This window comes from Parasteatoda tepidariorum, chromosome 3 (assembly GCF_982258835.1).
Source record: "Parasteatoda tepidariorum strain Cologne lab strain chromosome 3, Ptep-v5.0, whole genome shotgun sequence".
Taxonomy (NCBI): Eukaryota; Metazoa; Arthropoda; class Arachnida; order Araneae; family Theridiidae; genus Parasteatoda; species Parasteatoda tepidariorum.
In genome coordinates, this window is record NC_141757.1 from 83,495,311 (window position 1) to 83,521,426 (window position 26,116).

A 26,116-nucleotide genomic window follows, 5' to 3' on the forward strand; every position below is an offset into this window, starting at 1 on the left:
TGGCATTTTTTTTTTAAATTAATTTTTTTAATTTTATAATAATTTCTTGGTAATATGATTTTTATGATAATTGTGATTTATTAATAGTAAATACTTATGAAAACATTTTGCAGTTATAGGCTGGCAATTTTTACTGGTAATGAATTTATCATAAACTTTTTTAGCAAATTTTTATTGCTTTCAGTAATATGCTTGTTGCATACATTATTTGTTAATTTTATTTCAGTCCTCTTCATAAAATATCAATGTAATTTTGCATGCATTTATGCTATGCATGTTGTTCATTTTACCTTTAAAAGTTTCATTACATGTGTATTATTTAACGATACAGTCGTCCCCACTTAATTGCATATCAGTTAATCAAATGAACAGCGTATACGAGTAAAATTTAGTGGAACAAAAATATATAAAGTCAATATTAACTTTTCTTATCTTAGCAATTATTTATGTTTGCCCGCCCTCACTTAGTTGTATAAAGAAGAGAAAAAATATTTTTTATTAGAATGTTTCCCCAGCAGACATATTAGGGTCATTTCAATAGGGACTTCTTATCCATTTCCTGCTCCAAGCAGGTGTCGAGGGTAGTTTAAGTAAGAATAAAATCTTATTAGCAGTTACACAATAAACGATGTTTTTTTTTTTTTTATCCATCTTTGACACATATCACTCCCACCATTTAGAATGTGGGAAGGTAAAAAGTAGAGAAATAACCAAATTGATGAAAAAATTTAACATAAATAAAAATGACTCCATCTGATAAAATTGTGTAAAAACAAATTTACAAATTATGAATGATGTAGAACTAAATTTTTTGTTTAAATTTACATTTAATTTTATAGTATAAAAATTGATTTGCTTTTAAAAAAAAAAGAGAAGAAGTTGGTTTGAGAATCTTTGTTTTTTCTAATTTAACTTTCAACAACTCTAAAATAAATCATTGATAGCATAGTCTTTAGTGCACTCTAATTGCAACATTAGATTGTCAATCTCTTTCAGAGAATATCAAAAAGAGTTCTCTAAATAAGAGTCACTCACAAATATTTTGAATACATTTTAATCTACTTTTTTGTTTTGCTAATACCTTTTACGTATTTGGTGAGGAGGTTTTCATGGTCTCTCTTAAAGGTTTTTTAAACACCTAAGTGTATGGAAAAAATTCCATGTCTTTCAAAAGTGGTAATAAACAAATTAGGCTGCTAAACAGAAGTGGTATTTCCTGAAGTTTGTTTCACTGTATTAACATTCACAGTTCTAATCATAATTGTCTATTGATCATTAAAATTTCCTAAAAAAATAGCATTTACTTGAACATCCCGCTTATTTGAATACAGTTGTCTGGAACTAATGGTATTCTTTTAAGCAGGGCTGACTGTATAATGAAATGGCATTTTGATAGTTTCCTTAGTTTTGATATTTTTAAATTAAAAACTAATTAAAAAAATACTAATTATGAAGCTATGATTTTATATCATGCATGTTTGTTATTATAATTTTTTTCTCTCTGTAATATTTAAGTATAGATTCATTCTACATTCTTATAATGTGTAAGAAACAAGTTCTTTGTCATGTGATATTTTCTTTTAATCAAAATAAACATTCTGAAATGAAAATCAAAAAGTAGCTTTAAAAATATGACGTTTGTGTTGTAGTTCATTGTTTTTAATGCCACTTACCAAATACCTGGCTCCTGCTTGGTGAAACCAAGTGAATTTAGGTCGAAGAGTTAGTTTCTTATTTTTCAGTGGCGCAATCTATGGCCAACAATCCAATTTCAGCCACACGCACCTCACAGCCCGTTTAAAGGGCAGATATATTCATACATCCACAGAGCGTAAATTTGACCTGAATCAGAGAACGATCAATCTCCAATTCAGTACCCCCAGAGGTATTGATTTGTTATAGAAACATGGACGATTTTGTGCGGGGTATACAGTATACAGGGAATCGTCAGGTCCAATGAGCCAAATATTTTTATAGTTAAATATTAAGAGTTAAATGTTTTAATAGTTAAATACATAATTTTAAATGCGTAATACATTAAAAGTTATGGAAGCAACATATTACGCAATTTTAAACATCAATTACTTGTTCATTAAGTTCATACATTAAGCATTGGACTGACAGGAATAATAATCCAAAGTTTTTATTTTATTAGACTAATTAGAAGGCTTTAAGAAAAGTTTAGAGTACTTGGTTTCATAAATTATGCAATGACTTGCATTTCAATATGGCCTTTATCTGTCTGAATATCATAAAACGTATCTTAAATGCTCATATTTTACATTCATTTCATAATGCAGAAAAATCCTTTGGTTAAGTATTACACTATTTGAGTCATTTAACGTCAATTCTTCGGCAAGAAATCATTGCATGTATATACTTAGTCACTATTGGTTAAATTTTCAATATATTCTTTATAAATTTGGGAAATTTCAGTATATTAAATTTTTTTGATTATTTATAAAAGGTATAAATCCGAAATTAAAACTTTAACCCTTTAACTGTTTGCCTCGAGCTGTTTAGGGTTGACCTTGTTGCTTTCCTACACAGCTAGCAGGTTTTCTCCATTGTTAAATAAACTGGATATTGGAAACTTTAGATAAATTTGTCCATATAACTCAACAGTTAAAGGGTTAATGTATAATTATGAAATCATTATTACAATATAATAATTAAAGTCAATTATAACAGTAGAACTTAAATTATCCAGATTAATTGGGAATAGATCCATTCCTAATAATTAATTAAAAAAAAGTAGTTGCTTCTATAGGTGGGATTAAACTGGGTATTACTTATGGTTTTATTTATGTACAGGGAGAATATCTTCATACTGGTATCTGATGTTTGTGCCAATTTTAATTGTAAAGGCACCAATGTGCTCTTGTTAAATATATCTAGATGTTTTTCCCAAGATAACTATATATTTTATTTTTCAAACTTACTCCCTTTGATTTTTTTTTAAAGTTTCTTACCGCATTTTGGAACATTTACTAATATGAAAATATTTCTATTGATAGAAGGATCGTTTTGTGGATTCATGTAGACATAATGAATTTAACAGTGTTACGCTAACTGTCGCAAAAATTTTTAAGATTAAAAAAAATAAACTAACTTACTGAGAAATGTTTATCATTGATGGCGAAATACCAGCCAGAAAGCATCCTGATCTAAGACTGATGACTATAGTTTTAACTTTATGACCAGGAACACTAGATGCCCCTTTAAAAGTTAGGTATTCTGGCTGTTTCCTTCTTTCTAAATCAGGCCAGTCTAATTTGAGTTATACTTCACTTCAACTTCGTAAGCATTCAATGTTTTTGAAATAATTTTTTTTAATTTCACAGACATTGCAGCTATGCATTTCTCCTTAAGAAAGGCCAAAAACAAATTTTTAATCTTTCTCAAAGTGATTTGGATAATTTGAGTCTACTGCATAATTTTTTCTTGTAAATAGGTTTTGTTATTTTACTAACATAGCATGTAATATTTTGTTTATTTATTATTTAAACAGATTATACTTACCCTTGATGAGGGAAATATTAACATAGCTTTGCAAAGCAATCTTTATTTCTCTCTCTCCATATCACATTTATCAAATTATTTCTATAAATAACTACCCATTTTTCCGTATTTTCTCTTTTTCAGGCCGATTCTATAGCCAAGGCGGGTTCGACGAGCTCCTTAGTGGAATAATTCTAACCACAAGTCTCTGAAAGGATTGGATAGTACAGGGGGAAACAGTCTGTCAAAGCTTGCCTTTTTTTTTTCTCATATAGAGCATTTACTTTGTTGCTTACTGCACTTGCTTTTATTTCTTACTGCATGAATTCTTGTTCTTGCTTTTTTTTTTCTTTTTTTAAGTAATTTTTTTTTAAAGAGAAATATTTTATTTTTTTTTATATTAAAAAAAATGCCAGAATAAATTTAATTTTTTCTTGATTACCCTGGGCTTACATCACATTTACCATTTTTTATTTATCAACATGAATACAGAACATAATAAATATTAAAATTTGACTTTTTTTTGGTGAAAGTGAACTGATTGATAATTTTGTACTTCACAGTAATTTCTTACTTTTCTCTCATTTTCCTCAAGTGTTTTATATTCTTATCTAAATTTCAAAATATTGTTATAATATTTTGTAGAAAATTACTGTATATTCTTGTGAGTAACATAAGCTTCAATAGTTGAATTTTATTTAAATTAAAATTTGAGAATTAGGCAGGGTGGTTCAAAAGAGCAGGAAATTTTGAAAGGCAAAAGAAATGCTGTAAAAAATTTTCTGCATGTTTCACATTTTTCATGCGAAACATATTCATTAAGAGCATGTCAGACATTTTTCAAAAATGTGTAACATATACTTAATGAAAAATGGCAAAATGCAAATATGCTATTAATGTAAGTAAAGTAGAGATGAGACCTAAGCAGTTATTTTCTAAAAACTATTTTGACAAAACAATTTAAAGAGGATGTTCCTTCGTAATAAATGATTATTACTTTTATAACAATATTTTTCAACACTTGCTTTTAAAAAAATGATCTCTTGTAAGGATAATAATTACTTTTATAACAATATTTTTAAATACTTGTTTTTAAAAAAAATGTTCCCTTTTAATTATAATAATTACTCCTAAAACAATATTTTCCATTATTTGTTTTTAATTAAAAAATAGATTGTTTTGGAATTGTTTTTTTTTTCTTTCCAAAGAGGAAAAAGTATCGAATAGTAAGCAATGGCGATCTTATATTTATCAGAATAAAACAAAATCCCTTTTCCATTTCATGTATATTAGGAAGAAATTAATAAAAAATACAAAACACTTACAATAAATTAGCGATGTATTACATGAAACGGCCTTCTTTTTCTGAGAATTTATGATCTGTGGTTGTTTTATACTCTGCTAGAAGTTCTACATTTTAAAACCACTATCAAAACTTCCTATTCTTTTAAGCCACTGTTGCCAGCTCAGGGACAAATAATGTATCAACTTACTTATCCACATTGGCTGACTGATTTCATATGTATTTTTAGGAGTTGGAATACCGAGAGACAAGTCTTTTGCAGCTCATGTGTGATGATTCTTAAACATATCCAAAAATTTGGTATTAGAACAGATTGCTACCTTGATAAATGATGTTGTCAATTTTTCTGTGAGGCATTTCGTTTATCTTTTTGTAAATATACAATTCAAAACGGTATTGTGAACAATGGATATACCTCTATGTAGTATTTAGTGTTTCCTTGTGTAATATATTTTTACTGCATTTAATTCTTTGAAGGGTGAAATTTAGTCTCTCTAATGACCTATGGGCGGGGGATAGTGCCCTATTGCTAGTAAGAGTTCAATATATTTTTTCCCCTTTGTGCTCAAGTTATGTTGTAATGTGATTGCTACTTCAGTTATTCTAAAACAGTGTTTCCCAAAGTGTGGTACGTGTATCCCTAGGCGTACGGGAGCAGTTGAGCGGGGGTACGCGTTCTTATGCAAAATATCCTGCAACAAAAGAAAATTTTAATTTTTTTTAATTTAACACAAAGCTAGCCATGAAAATTTACGATGACATATTTTTCTATTGGTTATTTTTTGCAGAGTTAACAGTTAATAATTAGTGGTGTCTAGAGCCAGTTGTGATTTTTAACTTTCGTGTAGTTTTTTTTATAGTAATTTTTTTTTATTAGTGGTACTCAGCATTATGGAAAATTTTGGGAAACTCTGTTCTAAACCTTCTTCCTATAATCTTAATTATGTTGTAAAATAAAAAACTTGGTGAGAAAAAAAAATTATTTTTAAAGTAAAAGATCCATACATTTAGTTTTAATAAACACCAAATTGTTATTTTTTATCCCAAATTGCCTAAAAGGAAACAACATTTATAGGGCAAAATGAATGGTTACCACAAAACATAGCTAATGGCAATTAAAAAATTGTCAGCCAGAGTCCCCCATCAGATTACTACTTTTTTCATCAAAAATGAATATGTCCATATTCATGCTTATTATTTTTTCTAAATAAATATGGAATTATTAATATTTTTAATTTAAAATTACTTCACACTTGTTTCTTAAAATTTTTCATTTTAGAAATAAGCCTTTTAATAATTGTTTGCCATGTTTCGGGAAATGTTTTAAAATAATTGTAGTGCATTATTAATATTAGTAGTTTTTACTAATGAAATAAATAATCCCAAGAAACTGAAGCTCTAAGAATTACTTTATTGAAACTTCATTCGCTTCAAAAACTTACAAATTGAAAAAAGCAGTGAGTTTCAAAAAAGTGCTTGGTATCAAAATTTCCTCATTTTGCTCTATAACACCCATTCACGACGTTGCTTTGTTGCATCATTAGTCATTAATAACTCTTTTGTAATATAAAGATGTAAGATAGTTCATATATTCATGTATCTACAGAATGATTTTTATAAAAATTTCAGTAGGAATTTTGTTTGTAATACCTCTATTGTTTGATAATTCTTACTCCAGATTACCTAGGCTGTGGAAACTTATGGATAATCTCAAACAGGTTATTTTACAATAGACTAAGTAATATGAGAAAGAAATTGCTTTCATATGCTGTCATAAATAAAAATTAACAAATACATATTTGTGATATAACTTGCACACACACTAGTGTATTATTGAATGATTATGAAATGTCTTATTTAATAATATGTTAGTCAGTATTCTTTTTCCTCTCTTCCAGAGAATTTTTTTTCTTCTTTAATATTAAACTAAACACAGTATTCTGTGAGATTATGAGAATGAATGATTAACTCACTAACTAAGAACTTTTTTTTTGGCCTGAACTTCACAGACCATTTTGTAAGCTGTTATTAGATTGAAAGTAACAATACTAATCTAGAAATAATTAGAAAATGTTAGAACCTGATTAAAATAATATAATTAGAACCTGACTAAAAGCTAATTCTCACAAAATTTAATATAAAAACATTGAAGCTTAAAATCACTATGTATTGTATAGTTAATGATTCTCTTTTACTTTACTTTTTTTACATAATAATGTTAATGTGTGTTAAATTTTAAATGAAATGTTAAATATTTAATATATTATAATGTGTGCATGTTCTGTGATCAATTAAACAATGTCAATTTTAGTATACTTCTGGTCGTTTCTGAGGATAACATTTTGTAGAATGAACTACAGTGTTCTTTGGAAATATCATTTGTTGTTGTTATAACTTTTTAATAAAATCATATTTTTTACATATTTTACGACTATACCTTTTTTTCTGTAACTATCTTAAGCAACTATCTAAATATTTTATTTCTTCTTTCTTTTGTAATGCCCCAAATCACTGTTATTTAAATAAATAATTTGTGAATAATTAGTGGATGTGAATGAATTATTCCATAATCACAGTTGATAATTTCACTTTTTGATGCTTGCTTTATAAAAAAAAAAGTTAACCACTTTTTATCTATAGTTACCAAACACTAGCACTTTTGTATTATATAGCAAATAAAAGTAAAGCTTTTTTTTAAACTATTCTTTGACATTTTTTATAAGTTGTTAAAATCTTTTAACAATATGTTTTAAATAAAAGTAAAATTTAATGGATGAATCGGATATATCATTCTAATTAGAAATTGGTGGCTTCGGAGATTGATAAATTTAGTAAAATTAACTTTTAAGGTACAGTTGATCAGTGTTTTTTTTTAAATTTGTTTATAACAAGTTTTTCAAAATTATTGCAATAAAATATACAAAAAATTTACATCAAAAATTTGGGTTAGACAGTTAAGGACGAGTGTTATTAAGGTTGTTCATAATATATTGTTACATCTTGGAAGCTTTCTTTCTTAAGGTAAATCAATGTGGTTCTGACGATTTAAGGGACACTAATATTCAATACTGTTTGAATATGTTCTCTTATTTATGTTTGCAAAATATAACATATGCAGGTTCTTGTGCTAATTAATTTAACTCTATTGTATAATAATATAGATAGACAAGATTTCATTAAAAAATATCTTCTTAATTTGTACAAGTTAAACTATTTTGATGTAACTTTGTTACAGCACAGGAAGAGATTACATAACAAATATGTAAAATTCTATAAGAAATTAAAGTCTACAATAGAAAGAATCATAAAAAAATGCATATTCTCTTATATATTTCATGAGCCCTTACTAATAAAAACAATTTTCAGGCCATCGATCATCCTTTTACAATTACAGCACCACCTATGAACTAAAATGAACAGGGTGGCCACCCACCTTGAAAACCTGGAAATATCAGGGATTTTTTTTTATACTGGAAATATCAGGGGAATTTGGATAAAAACCTGGAAAAATCAGAATTTTTGAAGAAAGGCTGGAAATTTTTTCTTTGATAATTTTTTTTAATTTCACCAATTTAAATTATTTACTAATTTTCTTAATTTAAATTATTTCATCCATTATACCCACTTTTTTTAAACGGAAATTTATCGCCAAACAGTTGAAATATCGTCAACTTAGCGATACTTTGCTTGCATCAAAATTTGCTCCATTACAGCTCTGTTAAACTAGAATGCCACATAAAACTCTGCCACGGTTTCTAAACGAATGTAGAAACCTTTGACCACTATGGGACTGTGCAATTTAGGAAAGATTCTGGTGGAGGTGGAAAAAGGGATTAGGAAATTAGCTTCTGTTTTTAAATTCTGTCCTTGGGCTGAATCCATTTATGGCTCAAGTTTGTTCCGATGCTTTGGTGGTAATTTTTTTTCTATTTTGACAAAATGTTTTGTATTTTTAACTTTATGAAATTCTCCAAAAATTAGTTGGTTATAATTTAATAATAATAGACTTTATATTGCACCATTTTTGTGAAAGCTTTTCTACTCCCATTCAAAGAAATCTATGAATTATTTTTTCTCAGCAAACCAACCACATTTTTTTACAATCGCTAACAGCAATGTTTGTCGACAAATCTTTACAATTGTTGCATTAATGATTTTTGGTTCAAAATTTTGTACCAAAACAATAAAAATTAAACAAAAAATCTTGCCAAATTTTCAAAATAAATTATTTTTTTCAAGATGATATGTTAAAAAAATATTTTGAATAAAATATTTTATAATACCGACACTTTTCTTGTACACATCCTACACTTTATAAGAAAAAAGAAACAAAAACCTGGAAATTTGAAATCTGATTTGAGTGGCCACCCTGAATGAAACAAACTACAGAAATTTGGGTCTTTTTCTTCTTTTTTTTGTTGTTGGAAAATCGAAGTCTTCGATAAAGAATATGGATCCTTATTTAAAGTTGCCTTTTCCTCATGGAGTTGAGTATAGGGGGTTGACTTAATCAGTATTCACTGCATCCTTTGAAGATATTTCACCGATGCATTTTTAGATTTTTGATCTGATGTGTATTTTCAACGAAAATTATCCTTCCATCATTAATTCTATTTGTCTTTTCAATAATTATTTCGATTAAAAAAAGTGATCTTACATGATGGAACTAAGTATTTCTTACCTTCAAATGTCTTTTGTATTAAAAAATCATGAGCATAAGTTATTAGAAATTACTAAGGTAGTAATTAGTACACCAGAGTTTGACAGTTTTAAAATTTATTTCTGTACATATTTACAATTTGATAAATACAAATTTCTTGAAGCTTTCGCATTATTGAAGGAAAAGAAATGCTCATGACTGTTAACTGAAGAAATAAACTGATTCCAAAACTTTATCTAGGTTAAATGTACCTGAAAAAAAAGTTTATTTCATTCTTAAAGACTTATAAAAAAAAAAAAGGAAATATATATGAAATTTGAAAAGAAAAACAAGACTAATTATTATGATGGAGGACCAATAACCATTCAATAATAACATTTGATACATCAATCCAATTTTCACAAATTACTTTCCTACTGTTATGCTAAATAATTAATATGCAAAATAAAAAAGACAGAAACATATATAGCTAAAATAAATTTTCAAGGCCATTAGAAATAAATTACATTTTACATTATAAGAACATTCTTTATAAAATGGTCAGATTAAAGGCATAAAATGTACAAATTTTGCCATATATTCTTTAAGTAATATGCATAATGTTGAATTTAAACATTACAAAAATTTTTTTTATTATTAATAAGCTTTTTTACTAGCATGGATAAAAATTTTTTTATATGTATATATATTAAGTTGATGATAAAATTTAATTTTGACTTCAAGCACTGAAGAATGAAGCACACATTCAAACTGCAAATAGAAAGCTGCTGTTTTAATGTTGATCTGTTATTTATTATCTGACATTTTTAGTACAAGAGCGGTGAATGTTTCAAATTCATTCACCGCTTAATTTTGAAGATACTTTAAATTATAAATAAAATTCTGTTACATGTCTGATAATGGAACAATGATCCTAATTTTATTATCCATTAGGATTTTTAATCTAATTTTAGTGTCTTTATAAGGACTAATTTTAGTAACTTCTTTCTCTACATGATTTTAAGATATGACAATTGTCTTTTATGAAAACTGATAACTATTTAGGACGCCCGTGGCACAGGTCCTGGGTTCGATTCTCGGGCCGGGCAAGGTTGACTCAGCCTTTCATCCCTTCAGTGGGTCGATAAATGAGTACCAAGCATGCTTGGGACATAAACGCTGCGGTTTTCGCGTTTGGCTAACCACCTTACCGGAACATCTGCTCCTGCACCCCGGAGCCCATGGTCACGAAAACTGAGATGGCCACAGTAGGCCTTGGCCATCTATGTGCTGTCGCGTCTCTGAGTTTAGTTAAGTTTAGATAACTATTTAGACACAAAATTTTAAATTAGATAACATTAAATTATTTAAAAAAACTATGAAAGTTAAACTAACTCAAAATAATATAGAAAAACTTATGAAATATAAAGAGTAACTTACCTTTCTCAGGTACATTACTTAAAATATCTCTAAGCTGAACTCTTGATTTTTCATGTAATTTACTAGATGATACTTTTCTAAACGAAAAAAATATATAAATAGAACCATGCCTAATTTGTCAAATTATTTAAAATGTATATATAATACTGTGCTGCAAAGACATTGCAGGTAAAGCATTTTTAAAGACCTATTTTTATTTTTTTTTAATATTGTTTTTAAAATGTAAAGACAATTATTTAAACAATATCAACTTGCTTTTAATTTTCAAATTAAGAATAATCAGTTGATTGGCACTTAACTGTTGGCAAAACATAAACGTGGGCTCAATCAATGGATTGTTGTTTGTCTGAATGTATAGGTTGACTGAAAATTTATTCAATTCAGTCAAATTTTTAATGTGCATTGCCACGTGTGATTCGACACAAGTCTTTGTACTTTAAAATCTAAAAATGAAGCCTCCTGGTGAAGGCATAAGTACTCCTCTTAACCTGAAAAGTTAAATTTTTTTTTTACTAGAGAAAATTTACTCATTGGTATTTTTCCTAATTAACAAACGATGTATGTAGTTTACAATCGCTAAAAAAAAAGCCATCAAGATTTTCCTGTCATCCCCTTTAGCTATAGTTTGTTATGTCCAAGCTTAATTACATGACATAAATATGAAGGAATGCATACTATTAATCCTTAAATACTTTAAAAAAACACGGTTCACATATGGGCCATCCTTATTTTAAATCATACACATGTTTTAACAAATTTTGCTTACAAAGAGTTGAATAAATAATTTCTAACAGTTTTAAAAAAATTGCTAAAATTTCATGCACCACAGAATTAACATAACAAATAAAGAGATAAAATGAAACATTACTGAGAAGTCAAAAACACTGGGAATTTGATTACTATAATTTTTTTTTTTTTTTACAACATTTGAATTACGATGAAAGCTAGGGGAGTTTGGGGTAAATGATTGCGTGTTTAATTTGAAGTATTATTTTTTGTATTCTTGAATAGAGCTTGCAATTTATTTCTCTATTTTAAGAACACAAAAACAGGGTACGTAGCGTTTGTAAAAAGTACTTAAAGGTGCTTTTTTGGGGATTTCGTTTTTAAAAGCTTTTAAAGGTGCTTTTTTCAGCTGGTGTTTTTAAAAAGTGCTTTTTTTCCACAAGTAATTTTTTTTTCGTCAGTGGTATCTGGTGTATCTCATACATTTCACGAAAAATGGGGTGTCTGCTACCTAATCATTCACGCGAACTTCGTGTCCTATGTCGTACCCACGACATAGGACATGACTATTGTCGATGTCGTACCCACGTTATGACTTGCGCATGCGCGCAAACTTAAAACCGAAACCCGAGTGCTCCAATTCGTATAGAGAAGATCAGATCCTTATGAAATGTTTTTCTTTTTAATTTAATTTAATTTTATTCTTGTTTATTTTATTTTACTTCTAACTCTTTTTTGACGTAGGGGGTAAGGGTACTTTTGTTCTGAGTTCAGGGTCAAGTTGAATTCACTTGGTGATGTGGGAAAGTACTGATTGTTTTGATTTACGTCCATTTCTTTTTGGTTTTTTTTTTTTAAAGCTAAAACTGTTTATAAAAAGTTTTTGTTTTTCAATAATGTCATTGATTGAATATGAATTTTTTGAGTGCTTGAAAATTTTTGTAAAGTGCTTGAAAAGTTTTTAAAAAGTGCTTATTTTTGATTCAAAGATTTGGCTACGCACCCTGAAAAAAAGAGAAAAATAAAATCTATCTATACTTTGTAAGAATGAAATAGATCTAATTGAGATGCTTAGAATAATCCTAGAGTAAACTTATTAGCTAGATCACTACAAGAGTATATTTTAAAGCAAATATGTTTTACCAATCGCTAAAATGCAATGTGTGATTCTTTTTATATTTAATTTCAAAATAGCAGTATAAAATCTTTAAATCAAACATTTTACTTACTGATCAACAACCCTTGCATATTTACTAAGAAAAAACGCTGAGAGGTGTTCTAAAATAGGTTCCTTGTGCAGTGACACAAACTGCTCTCTGCAAATCTGAAAGAAAGAATATAAAATTTCTAAAAATGATTTAAACAATGTTTATTTTCATTTTAAATCAGAACTATTGTAAACTTAATAAAAATTAGACAAGTATAAACAATGTTTTTGCTGTGAAATTCTTAAAATCTTGGATTAAAATATACCTTGTTCATAATTTCAACTGTTGAAGAATGAGTCCAGTAACAGTCATGAACAGAAACAAATGTAATACCCTTTCTAAAAGGACAAAAATCATAATTACTTGAGGTATTAAAATAGGCAAACAATTATAATTTTTAAACATAAGTTACCTCTCACCTTTGACAAAACAATGACGTCAACATCATATGAGTAGAATCGAGTGAATGTATAAAATTTGGAGCAAATGCATTCTTTTGTTTTCTAATATTAGGCAATCTAAAATTTGAAAAAGTGTCAAAATTGTAAATGATGATAACAGATGAATGATTCTGCAAAATATTGAATTCTAAATGAACTTAAGGAATAGATAGCATTTACTTATTCATTTATAAAATTATCCTTAAATTAGGAAAATAATATCTTACATTTTAGCATAAACTAATTATATGAGCTTGCTATTCACTCTTTGCAATTGTATGAGTCAACTCATCGGCTTAAAATTTTTTACCATTTCTGTTATGTCTGTTATTAGCCACCATAGCAAAGAACCATCTGAATAGTATTGTACAATACTGTTCACCTGTGTCTATAGGTTTTAGGAAATACATAAAATTTAAAATAATATTTTCCAAATTAAGAAAAAGTGTAAAAGCGTTTTTCCTCCTTAAAAAATAACCACTTTTACAACATTATCCCACATATTTAGTATGTTTGAACATAAAAAAATTATTCAAATGTATGAAATAAAGTTCAGAAAAAAATGGAATTTGTTAGCATGAAAGCTAAGTAAGACATCAAATTAAGAATGAATTTGAAAGAAAAAAAAAGTTTATGTTTTTTTCATGAGAAGTATTTTATGTATATTATGTATTATTTGGATAAAAAATATTTTCCGAATTTTTTTTAACATCTTTCCTAATGATTAGTCTGTAAAATCAGAAGTATATTGTATGTAGAATCAAAGAACTCAAACACAGCATAAAAATTTTGTCAAATAGTAATAAGTACAAAAAATTAGTCATTCCGGAGAAAATCATCATTAAATTAGAATGTTTTGTTTGTTATTATTTGTTTGGCTTACTTACTGAGTTAACCTCTAATGAGCCAATATATTTGTTATAATATTCTGGATGATTCCTTTCAGTCAACATAATTATGATAAGCACACTGTTGATGCCAATATTTTTCAAGAAAACAACAAACTTTATCAGGTTCAAAAAATTGGCAACTAGTTTTACAACTACTCACACACTCTATTACATTTCGATAGAACCCCATAGAAAATATGGGAGGTATGTTGAAACTGCAGGTAAAATGTTACAGTATAAATCCCTGTTAAGTTGGTAAATTTGAGTGGTTAAATCCTCAGTTAGTAGCTACAATTGTATGTGAGGTACAGGTAAAACCTTGTGAACTGATACCAAGTGGTTAAGTCAATAAGTTCTTTTTTTTCCACAGCACTACATGATGTTCTTCATAAATTCTCAAAGGCTAACTAATTTTTTGTCCAGTGTGTTTTTGCATGATTTTATACTTAAGACTTAAAAGACAGTTTCAAGGATTTTTTTAAAAATTAATGAGAAAAAAATGTGGCCATAAAATCGAAAACAATTTAAGCTATAATAAATCCTTTGTATACAGAAAACATTGACTTACTGATAAGGTTCAAATTTGCTATTGTAGCTTGATTGTGGTTCTTTAATCTAAAAAATTAAAAATTGTGAGAATTGAAATTTTTTCGTTAAAAAAAATATTTACATTAATTTATAGTTGTGTTTATAAATAAATTAGTAAAAGTTTCAGACCTGAGTCATGTAGTGTGAGGTACTTTTTACCGATACTTCTTTGTGGTAAGGCTGAATGACTGGTAAACCTACAGGAGTAACCCATTCTAAAGTGTCACCAGATATCCTGGTTATTTGCTCTGCACACTCAGTAAACCAATCCTAAAATGATAATTATTTGACTGTTAATGTCTGTATATTTTCTTTTACAGTAAGTCAAAATAAAAATAATTTTTAAAAAAATATATTATGAAACTGAAAAGAAGACATACTTTCGTGCTTAAATATTTATTTAAAAAAAAAAGAGAAACTCAGAAATACAAATTGAAATAGTTGAAAGCATAAACAAGTATTAGTTTTACTATCAAAACTGCATTTTGGTGACCAAGTTGGTAGGATGTCACTTAAACCTCTGGTTGAAAGCTGTTTAGAAATTTTACTCGGAAATTCAACAAAATATTTGGTATGCATATGCATTAAGTTGTATGTTATAAGAATCTTTCAAATATATCTAAGCCAAAAAATACTTTTACAAAAACCTGTTTTATTTTTTTATAATGTATGATGATTTTATTTGCATTCTTACAACTCAAAAGTTGATTTTTATGTTCTACTACAAATCCCCCCCAAATAGATCTTCCCATAATTTTTTTTTTTAAAAAAAGTTAAATATTTAGACTTATCCACCACTAAAAATATTGTTAAGCTATTTCACTACTAAAGAATTAATCATTCTCCTAACACCTTCCCTTATCTTTGAGAAAATGATACTGCTCTTGTCAAATATTTCAGACAGCAGCATCTTTTGATTTGAATGACACCAGTTATCAGACCCGACAAATTCTGCTTTCAATCAATTTGGCCCCTGTTCTTAAGATAGCTGAGTTAATAAAAAAAATAATAACAGAAATCTAGTTATGGTAGTTGATTTATACGGTGGAGTCATTCATATAAATTAAACATTTATTTAGCCTCTTGACAAATGATCCATTGTAAATTCAATAACTCTCTAGGACCTGCTGCCTCGGAAGATTTTCTTTTTCTATGCATGAGAGTTTAAACTTCAAAAATGTATTGTTACATTTCCTATCAAGCAATGGGGAGGAAAGAAAAAGAAAAATTGAACTGTTACAAGTTTCTTTGTGGATAATTGTGGTCTGGAAAAAGGTAAAATTCTCAACTATTTTAATACACCACATAGAAATTTCCTTGCAAATGCCATAGGTGCCACAAATTCTGATCATCACCTTTCCAAATCAAAAAAATAATAACTAAACTCAGCGGCGCGACAGCCCAAGAGGGTCAAGGCCTACTGTGCCCATTTCAGTTTTCTTGACCTTGGGCTCTGGGGTGCAGGAGCAGATGTTCCGGTCAGGTGGTCAGCCAAACGCGGAACCCCCAGTGTTTAGTTCCCAAGCATGCTTGGTACTCATTTATCGACCCACTGAAGGGATGAAAGGCTGAGTCAACCTTGCCCGACCCAAGGATTGAACCAGGGACCTGTGGCACGACAGTGCGAAGCGCTACCGCTCAGCCACCGGGCGTCAAAAAAATAATAATGATAATAATTTGCGTGACTGGAAAAAGTGTTATGAATGATTTAAATATTGAATGTCAAAAGAAAGATTTAAATATGGACAAAATAGTTTCAAATAATTACATTGAGAATGAAAATGAAGAAACTGATACTCAATTGGTGTTTTCATAAAAGAACCAAAAGTTAAAACTTGAAGTGATGCTCAAATTTGCATTGAGGGAATAAGACATTTTTATATATCTAAAAATTGTGGAATAACTTGCTAAATGATTTTAAAATGTACCATCAAAATATAAGGCTTAAAACAAACGTCTATCACACCTTTCTTTTTACACTGTATTACACTTTTGTTAAGTTTAAATAAATATCAATTTAAATGGTTGTTATAGTTTATTTAATTGTTTCTATATCATCATAATTGTTCTAAAAATATTTTTTTTCTGTCCCAAGAGTGTCCATTTATCCGAGGTTTCACTGTATAGATATGTATTGAGGGCAAAAAGAATGTCGGGTAATAATTTGAAATAGAATAGCAATTAAATAGAATAGTAAAAAAAAAGAATACTATTTTGTACATCGATTAGTAAAAAGAGCACTGCTATAAGTAATTATTCATAAATATACCTGAATTTGCTTAGTAGCAGTAAACATTTCCCTGATACTAAAGAATGTTTTCTTCATCAAATAAATGGCAGCTTCATGGTAATATTTCTCAGGAAACTCTGGTATATCTTTGAGTTGTTTTAAAATCTGCAATTTGGCTCCATAGGGTGTAACGCCATATACAAAAGTCATAACAGTTTGTTTCACAACCTGCAATTTAGACTTGATAAAAGACTGAGCAGTAACAAGCAAAAGTTTGTAAAAAAAAAAAAAAAAGAACAAAAACTTATCACTTTCAAATAATAAAGGGATAACTATATTGAAGATATTTAAGTCTATCTAACAACTTTTAAAAATTACATTAACTGTATAAGCATTAGCCATACCTTAAAATGTCCTTTATTTCTCCTGCCAATGAACTAGTTTTTTCTTTTTTATTTATTGAGACACTTGTGAATGAAGGAAAATTTTTTTTATAGGACTTGGCCCAAATGCAAAATGATCAATTAATTATAGCTTATTTGACAGAATAACACCCTAGTACAAGTCAAAGCCATCACTATATGGTGCTATTTGAGGAAAGGTTTTCAATCTGTCAATGCACATGATTTTAAGATCTTTTTCTATAGAGTCAATCCACCTCATATTAGTCATAACATACCATCAACATACTTTTTAAAGTATACAAGTAAATTAACCAAAAGTTCTGTTAAAAATCATTATTAACTGGGTTAGCAATATCTTCTTTATAAATTTGGTTTAAACATTTTACTCTATAAGATTTAATAATTGCAATGATGTTTGGTTGATTAAATTTTCTGCACAATTCATGATTGTATCGAATCTGTTAAACATCATTTATTTTCATAGCACCGAAGATAGCTCAAAGTACTTTATTTCCTTAAAAATCAGCAATTTATCGTCATCAGATGTATTTCAAGGCATGCATCCACTGCCCTAGTGTAATACAGGTATTATTAATATAATATATATTACTTTGTGTTTCATAAAGGTATGCAATTATTATATAGCTGCAATTATTAACATAGAGCTATTTTTTTATGATACATGCAAGGATATAAAAAAAAGTCAAAAAGTATCAATGAATTACTTTTCTTTTTACAAATCCTTCTAGCTGTTTAGCTACTTCTAAACCTTCTTTTGCTTCCCGAGCTCTTTCCTTCTCAACCTACAAAATTTATTTGCATTAAAGAAAAAAAATATTTGAGAATACAATGTAAAAATCTACTATATAGATCAGGGGTTTCCAACTTACATGTGAAAGGGGGCCGCAATTAAAAACACCAGTCATATGGCGGGCCGCAACTTTATCAAAATTTTATACAGGACTCTTATACTTGAAGGAACATTAAATTTTACCGCAGATTTTCATCAAAGTTTTTTTAATATTAAAAATCAAAATAACAAGCATTACCAATAATGCTTGTTACGCATAATTTTTAATCTTCTCTTAATCAAAAACTTAGTGACAAGATTTTTTTTTCTTTTAGATTTAATTCTGTTATAAATTAATATTTTTTTGACTTTTTAGGAATTATAGCAACAAAAAAACTCTCGAGCATCTGAAATTAATTATTTTTTTCTTTTCCGCTCATGCAATTTTCAATTCAAGAAATTTAAATAAAACATAATATTCATCCTCTCTTCTATGCGTTTTAAAATTTACAAATGTAAATAATTTCGTCTAAAATGAGTGGTTTCAAAAAGTTAAATGGGAGAATTTCTTAGAGAAAATTTCTGATACGCAAATGCTAAATTATATTCAAAAAATACAAAAAAATGAAATAAAAAAGAGCAACATACATGATTATTTTTGTATTTGAGTAAATATTTTCTTGGATGCAAAACCTGAGAAAGATATTTCTTTGCACCGTTGGTATCTTAAATTTCACAGAAATGAAGAAATTAGGTTTCTTAAAGCGAAAGAAAAGTATATTAAACCCATATACATTTCTTACGAAAATTGTTCTAAGAAAACGACTACTAATATATTTTAGTTGCCGGCCACAAAAGAAGTCTTCGCAGGCCGGATGTGGCCTGCGAGTTGGTAACCACTGATATAGATAGATGTAAATAAAGTATACCAGTGCAGCAACTCCACTATAAACATCTTGTGGTGCTGTAGACGGGTGTAAATTAACTTCAATTGCCCCCAATTCATCTCTCCCTAAAGCAGCATAATGTTGTAAGCCATTACAAGAACCGTCTTGATGAATAGGAAAATGTGATACATATTCTGCAGGGTTCGGATGCCTTATTGCATTTGCAATTTCTTTGCAGCAAGCAAGCGTTTGCCATGGTTTGTCTGATGTTTTCCACCATTGCCTACCCTACAATGCATTAATAAAAATGAAGAACAAGTAATAAAAAATATATTGAAAACATAAGACATTGGGTGAAATATTGATAATATCGATTAAACTATACAGTTATTCAAGACCAGGATCAAGAAGTAATTTAGCGAGATTATAACTTATTTTAAGTATTGTACTTAAAAATAAAGGTATTTGTTGACAACTAATTAATTTTTCCATTTTAATAAGGAAGTTGTGGACAAACAAATGCATGCTTCAGACATTTTGTTTTCGGCATTAATATCTATAATGAGTCTATTCACACTACTTATAGTGATGACAGCAGCTATTTGAAAGTTATGAGGGTGGTTACCGACTTTAGTGGGCATCCTGAATATGGAAAATATTTAGAACAAGACATTCTAAAACTAGTCTATTTTTCAAAAATAAAAAAAATACAGCCTTAACGAAATATGAAAATACTCTTTAAAAAATATATAAAAATATTTATTTTTTAAGAGTTTTTAAATTGCAATCAAAATAAAAAATACTCTTAACTGAATGTGAAAATTATTTAAAACAAAACATTTTGAAGGAAACATATTTTTCAATACAAAAAAATGCAATTTTTTAAGCCAAAGTTTCATCACTTCATACTTTTACAGATTTTCAATACATCACTTTAATATCATGCTGGATTTACTTAAACAGACTTATTGCAGTGGTCAAAAATTATAATAGGTATTTCGGTGAAAGATATTTAAGTCTGGTATCACACTTGAATCAATGCAAAAGGGGTGTAGTATCCAGTAAACACATTTATTTAGTTTACACTATTTTTACTGTATTACAGTACTTTTTTTACCAGCTTAACATTATTGATTTGGTCATCTTAATTTCAATCTCAAGTGATCCAAATAATATCTTGTTCTATTCAACATTACTCTTTTTCTAAACTAAGTCATCAAATATTACTATTAAGTTATATTTTTAAATAGTAATTTAAAAATTCATAATATAATGTAATAAATACAAAAAATCTATTCAATAATTATTGAAGAACCATCAAAAATTGCATGAAAATTTTTGAATTTTGCTCATGAATGACATAAATTAATATGTTTGGTAGTGTATTATAAACTTTCTTCGATTATACAAATCACATTTGTAAGTACAAGTATATACTAAAATTATAGGAATAAACTCAGAATTTAAAACAGTAATAAACAACAAAAAGTGTTATTTTCTTCAATAATGGCATTTACTTGTAAAAAATTAATGAATAAAACATTTTTTTCTTAAGATAATTGAAAGATAAGCTTTGCAATAATCCAATAGTTAAAAAATATTAAAAGAAGTAACATGTATAAAATGTTCTTAACTAAAAAGAGACACAGTTATTTAAAAACAGAAAGTTTTTTAGCAGTAGAGTTTTGTAGCGTCACTCTAGAGCGAAAGTTTTGAGCAATGGATGAACCAAAGGTGTAGAATAATATCTTTGGATAGAAACTGTTGTTAAATAGAACCTCATTAAAAAGAGAATCATAAATAAAATAAAATTAAATAGTATTTACTGACTACAAGTATGAATTTGTTGTGGTTAATACATTTTATGTTTAACTTTGATTGTAAATTACTTTGATTGTTTAAATAAATAAAATTATAAATTAAAAAGCTTTCATGTAAAAAAAAAGTTTTGTCACATAAGAGGAATAACTAATATTTTGCGAATTTTTTATACTAAAGAATACATTAAAGATTATTAATTTCAAGCACCTCAAAAGGATGATCAGCTGAATCAAGTATTTCTGGCATGACTACATCAGCATACTTCAGACGTTCTTCATTAGGCTCTCTAAAAAAAACAAAAATTTTCTAACTAAACAAAACAAAAAATATCAAATTTAACTAAAATTTGATAAATATGAAAAAGAAATTTAAGAAAATCATATAAGTTCCCTCAAATATGTGTTTGTAGAATTTGAAAAGAAATTAGTAGTTATTTTAATTATTTTTCCGTATTAACCCCTTGCAGCAGAATTTTCATCGAACATATTTTTAACATTTTAATAATTTATGGTTATGTAACACAGCCTGAAACACTGCTGCATTTTTCTTTATTAAATGTTAAATCTTCCACACCTAACCTACTTCCAAACAAGAATTTTTAAAATTCATATTTATTTAAATCTAACAGACACATTTCTTGACTATTGAAATTTCTCTAATTTACAAACATAATTCCGATAATTAAACAGATTTTTTTAGTAATTTTTAGACTACTTTTTATAATTAAAAAATACCAAAATATATTTTGCTTGTAATAAGAGCATCAGAAAAAAATATATAAAAGGGACACCGCTGTCCCACTTGCATCAAAGGGTTAATAAACTAATGATTTCATAGCTGCTAATACAAGAAGAAAAAAATTATTAGAGATTACAAAAGAAGATATTTTTAGCATGCTATTATGCAATATATGAATTGTTCCACTCGTAAGTAATTTTAGGAATTTTAATGAATAACAAAAGAAAAAAAGAGATACAAAAAAAGTATTAACAATAATATAGTTTCTGCATGACATTACATGTTGAATGAAAAAACTTTTTAACAAGTTATGCTTAATATATTCTAAAACTACAATTTTCATTTGTGAAAGAAATAAAATTAATTTTAAAAGGTGTAACATACTTTAAATAACATGAATAAGTTTTTTAAAAAATTTTCAAAACAGTTTTAAAATTTTTTTAAAACTTTTTTCAAAATAGATAAAAATAAAATATTCTGGAGTTTTTAAAAAAAATGTATCGATTTGATTATTTTAAATGAAATCAAACATCTTAAATTTTATTTTATGTTTGAGTCTTACTTTTTTATTTAGTAATACAATAAAAGGCTGTTATAAGAGTAATTCCTCAAGGAAGATAGAATCATCGTTATACTGATCTTGACGTAATATGTAAATACACATATTTAATGTTAAAAGAGCAATAAAATGACTCACGTGCAATAGCTTTGACGTCACTCATAACAATGTATGTTGATTTCATGTAATTAAAAAGGAAAATATGGGTGCATAGTAGACAAGTGTGCAATGTAATTTTTTTTTAAATGTGCAGTGTACATCATATAGAATAACTACTATATAATAAATAGTAAATAATCTATTCTTAAATTATGTATATTAGTAGAAAACGAACAACATGTTTGAATTTAAATCATGACAGAAATAAGAGCATAGTAAATTTTGGTAGCTGTGTCAATATATCTGTATAAGAATAAAGCATGGGCTGTCGAACCTTTTTGACCATCAACCTCCAAAAATTTCATAATTTTCTTATCAACCCCCTCTATAAAAAACAAGCCTGTTTCTTAAATTATTTGTTTAGACAAAATCAAATTTTTACATAAATCAATGAAAAGAAAATGCTTGATGACATTTGGATAGACTAGCAATGTTTGGTTTGAACTTTGTTAGTTTCAGTCTGAAATCACCTCAAAGTTTCACATTCAATTTATTTCTGCTTTGTTGAAATAGAATTATCATGACTGCAGCTATATTTAACCATATATGAGCTTGGGAATGCAATTATAAAAGGCAAATGTCGCATTACAAAGTTTTGGGTATTTTTGCGTAACATTTATATTGGTTCAAAATGCACTCAGTTACATAATTAAAAAGCATATTTGCTTTAATGTCAACTAGTAATTCAATGATGTCATTTTGTAAATGACGGTCAATATTTTCAACTTCAGCAGAAAGTGGTTAGATAATCCATTAACAATTCGGGTTATTCCCATTTTCAATGACTCTAAAAAATATAGTTTAAAATCCTCATTTAATTTTAAAAATCTTTACAATTGAACAGCATTGGTGTTCATTCATCAACTCTAAAATCAGATAGACACCCCAAGAGTCGATATCAACAACTTTGGCAACCCCTGTTAAAAATATTTATTGGAAAGAAAAATTTGCTTTGAAATATAGTGCAAATTTTAATTAATAGTAATTTTTTCATACTTGTCATAATTAATGATAAATTTTATAATCTATGCCAATTTATTTTCCAAGTTTAACTTCTTTTTTATCTCATTTATAATTTGCAAAATTTCTTTAAGCCTTATTTACCTTTATAAGCAGTTACATACTACAAGATTATTTTTTTAAACTAATGATGAAATTAAACATGAAGAAATATTAATACCTTTTCTTAAATCCTGTGAGATTAATGAGATGAATTTTCAACCAGTCCAAACCCTTTTCCCCTAAAGGTTGTCCATCAGCAAAGAGTAGAATGCTTCTAGCCATATCATTTCCTATGTAATAATTTATACTTTTATTATGAGTCTGAAATTTTAAATAAGAAACTACAACAACTATCTTTTTCTTCTTACAGAAATCACACATTATATTTTACGTCATGACAACTACGAATTGATTGTTTGGTAGCTATTTTATCTGTAATGGTCGCCGCTAATCTAGTTTCATTCCTTAGTGCCTAAACACAGAACGACAGAAGAAAACAAAAAAACATCAAAATTTTTTTTTTCGAAACTGAGAAAGGTTTTTGTATACAGAACTGAATAAATAACCAGTCTGTTTTTGCACTTTAAAAAAGTTGTCAAACTTTATTTGTGTGTAGCACGAAGTATATTCTATCCTCATTTGGATTTAAACCGACTAAAACAGCATAGAAAATATCAATTTTTAAAAATTAAAATAAAGTTCATAGCAATGGAAACTTAACAAAAAATTATTTTGCACGGAACTTTTAATGCAATCTTATTAAATAAAAAATACAAACGAAACTCTTGCTTACCCAAATGATTAAAGTGAGGGGGTGTTGGATACACTCGACCTCGGAAATCTAAGTTGTGAGGGAACCAAAAAACTGTTTCTCGAAACTATAAAGATTGAAAAAGTAAGAGTTTAAGCCTACAGAAAGTCATTAATGTAATTTATTCAAAACACATAATAAGTCTGTATTGTTACATTTTGAAAGAGAGCTACAAAACATATACAGGGAAACTTCTAAAAGCAGTCACTGACCATTTTTTATTTTTTAAATAACAGCAATTTTGAGATAGCTGCCGAATAGGAGTAGCAACTGTTGATAATTTTTAAAATAAAATCAGATATCTTCTTATTTATAAACTCTATTCACATCATCAACCATCATTCATGTATATTTAATTGACATTTAAATAATACTAATAAATTAATATGATAGAAGTACCAGAAAGAATAACATGCATGAAGAATAACAATTTTGTATGATTGATATACAGGCAAGTGATAGTGTTCACTTTTTTAAAAAGGAAAAAAAATTTAAAATGTATAATTGCATTATAAAAACTAACAAATTGCTATAAATACATACATGGTTAGCAATGCTCAGTTTGTAGAGACAGTCATACCAAAGGCTTGTCATTTCACATTTCTTTTTCTTCAGTTCTTGTTTTTGTCTACGAATAACAGCCTTTTCTTTCTTAGTCATAGACCTTTGAAATACATTTTGGATTTTTTAAATATATTATTTTAAAGAGTATTTAAATCAAGAAAAATTCAAATGCAAAGAGCGCAAAAAAAAAAAGAAGAAAAAAATGGAACACCCTGAATGACTTTTGGTCTAATTAACATTCATGGAAGTAAAATTTAATCTAAATGAGCTGAGGGCCTAACCTTAAATATGTTAATTAGTGCAGATGATATTTTAAGTTACAAAACAAAGCAAGGAAAACTTTCCCTGACTAAACATTTTTATTTGACACATTCGGATTCTAAACTCTCAAAATATGGGAGGTATCCGCAAATCTGGTAAATATTGTCTCAATTGTTTATGCAGGGAGCAGTAAAAATTTTAAACTGGTTAATTTCCTATTTTTGGGAATTTTGCAGTATTTCATTGAATTTTATAAGCAAATTGAAAATTTTTTTGCACACAATTAAAAACTTTCTTTTTTTTGCAAAAAATTCTAATAATCAAAGAATTTAGAATTGTAAGTTATTTAAAAGAATGTAATTTTAAATGGCAAAGTAAAAAATTCGAGCACAATCAACTTTTTAAAAATTAGATAACTAAGTATTAGTTTTTATGAAAGAAAATCAGAAGACAAAGTTGTCTCAGGCTTTAACATTAGGATATAAAGTTAAAGCTTAAAAGAAAAGGAATTTAGGCTTAAAATTGTCCTTAATTTTTTTAAAGCACATTAAGAAATTTACTAAATAAAATATACAAAAAAAAAAAATCAGAGAGAAAGGTCACCTCTTTTCGAGAGAACGAGAAGAAAATTATTATTATTTTAACTATTACTTCATGTGGTCTGAAACTTCATGTAGGAATTTTCCATTTTATTTAGATGAAAAAAAGATCCAGATTACCTTGACAAGGTCAAAAGGAATTCTTATTTATATAATTGTTAGTTATACTAGCTATGAAAAAAACTCATATAACTTCACATTAAAATTTATTAGCATGTGTAGAATGAGGAATAGTGCTTTTAATTCATAACAAGTACAAAGTTGAAGAAAATTTTTGAAGAATGATGTGCTGTGCTGATGAGTTAACAAACTTATTTGTTACCATAGACAAATCTACTTAGCAGTCAAGTTTCATTTTAGCAACTAACAAATCTTCTTTGATTTAACAAGCTTATCAATTATATATACCTTGTATAAAGACTATAAAGTTAAAAAAATATTTAATTTCATTTTTTCTCACACTTTTATGTCTATTCCTTATGAAACGAATAATTTATAATTGATTTTAGAATTAAAAAAAAAACGCTTTAATAATTCACACAAAATAAACTAAGGC

The 26,116-nt window shown here is 27.5% G+C and overlaps 2 protein-coding genes across 24 annotated transcripts in view; one reads left to right on the plus strand and one right to left on the minus strand.

Moving 5' to 3' along the window:
• The window catches only part of per (period circadian regulator), a 94,717-nt gene extending 87,372 nt beyond the window's left edge, over positions 1-7,345 (plus strand). For 14 of the 21 annotated variants that reach the window (XR_015432622.1, XR_015432624.1, XR_011637020.2 and 11 more), the window contains one exon: positions 5,034-5,783. Coding sequence is in view for 4 of the 21 variants with exons in the window: in XM_087159722.1 (XP_087015848.1) it covers positions 5,034-5,087 (54 nt within the window). In the remaining 17 variants the exon portion in view is untranslated. Of the gene's footprint in view, positions 1-3,645; positions 3,706-5,033 lie in introns of those variants that run through there. The other 7 variants (XM_087159724.1, XM_087159722.1, XM_071182367.2 and 4 more) reach the window with 3 other exon arrangements.
• Positions 7,346-9,563: 2,218 nt separating this feature from the next.
• Positions 9,564-26,116, minus strand: part of PolrMT (mitochondrial RNA polymerase) — a 43,879-nt gene continuing 27,326 nt past the window's right edge. For all 3 annotated transcript variants that reach the window (XM_043039485.3, XM_071182332.2, XM_043039487.3), the window contains 14 exons: positions 24,680-24,800; positions 24,119-24,203; positions 23,504-23,615; positions 21,075-21,153; positions 19,089-19,334; positions 18,095-18,172; positions 17,005-17,193; positions 14,865-15,005; positions 14,716-14,762; positions 13,237-13,335; positions 13,083-13,155; positions 12,839-12,933; positions 10,884-10,960; positions 9,564-9,715 (listed from right to left, as the gene is read on the minus strand). In XM_043039485.3, coding sequence (XP_042895419.2) covers positions 9,666-9,715; positions 10,884-10,960; positions 12,839-12,933; positions 13,083-13,155; positions 13,237-13,335; positions 14,716-14,762; positions 14,865-15,005; positions 17,005-17,193; positions 18,095-18,172; positions 19,089-19,334; positions 21,075-21,153; positions 23,504-23,615; positions 24,119-24,203; positions 24,680-24,800 — 1,492 coding nt within the window. In that variant the 3' untranslated portion in view covers positions 9,564-9,665. The remainder of the gene's footprint in view (positions 9,716-10,883; positions 10,961-12,838; positions 12,934-13,082; positions 13,156-13,236; positions 13,336-14,715; positions 14,763-14,864; positions 15,006-17,004; positions 17,194-18,094; positions 18,173-19,088; positions 19,335-21,074; positions 21,154-23,503; positions 23,616-24,118; positions 24,204-24,679; positions 24,801-26,116) is intronic.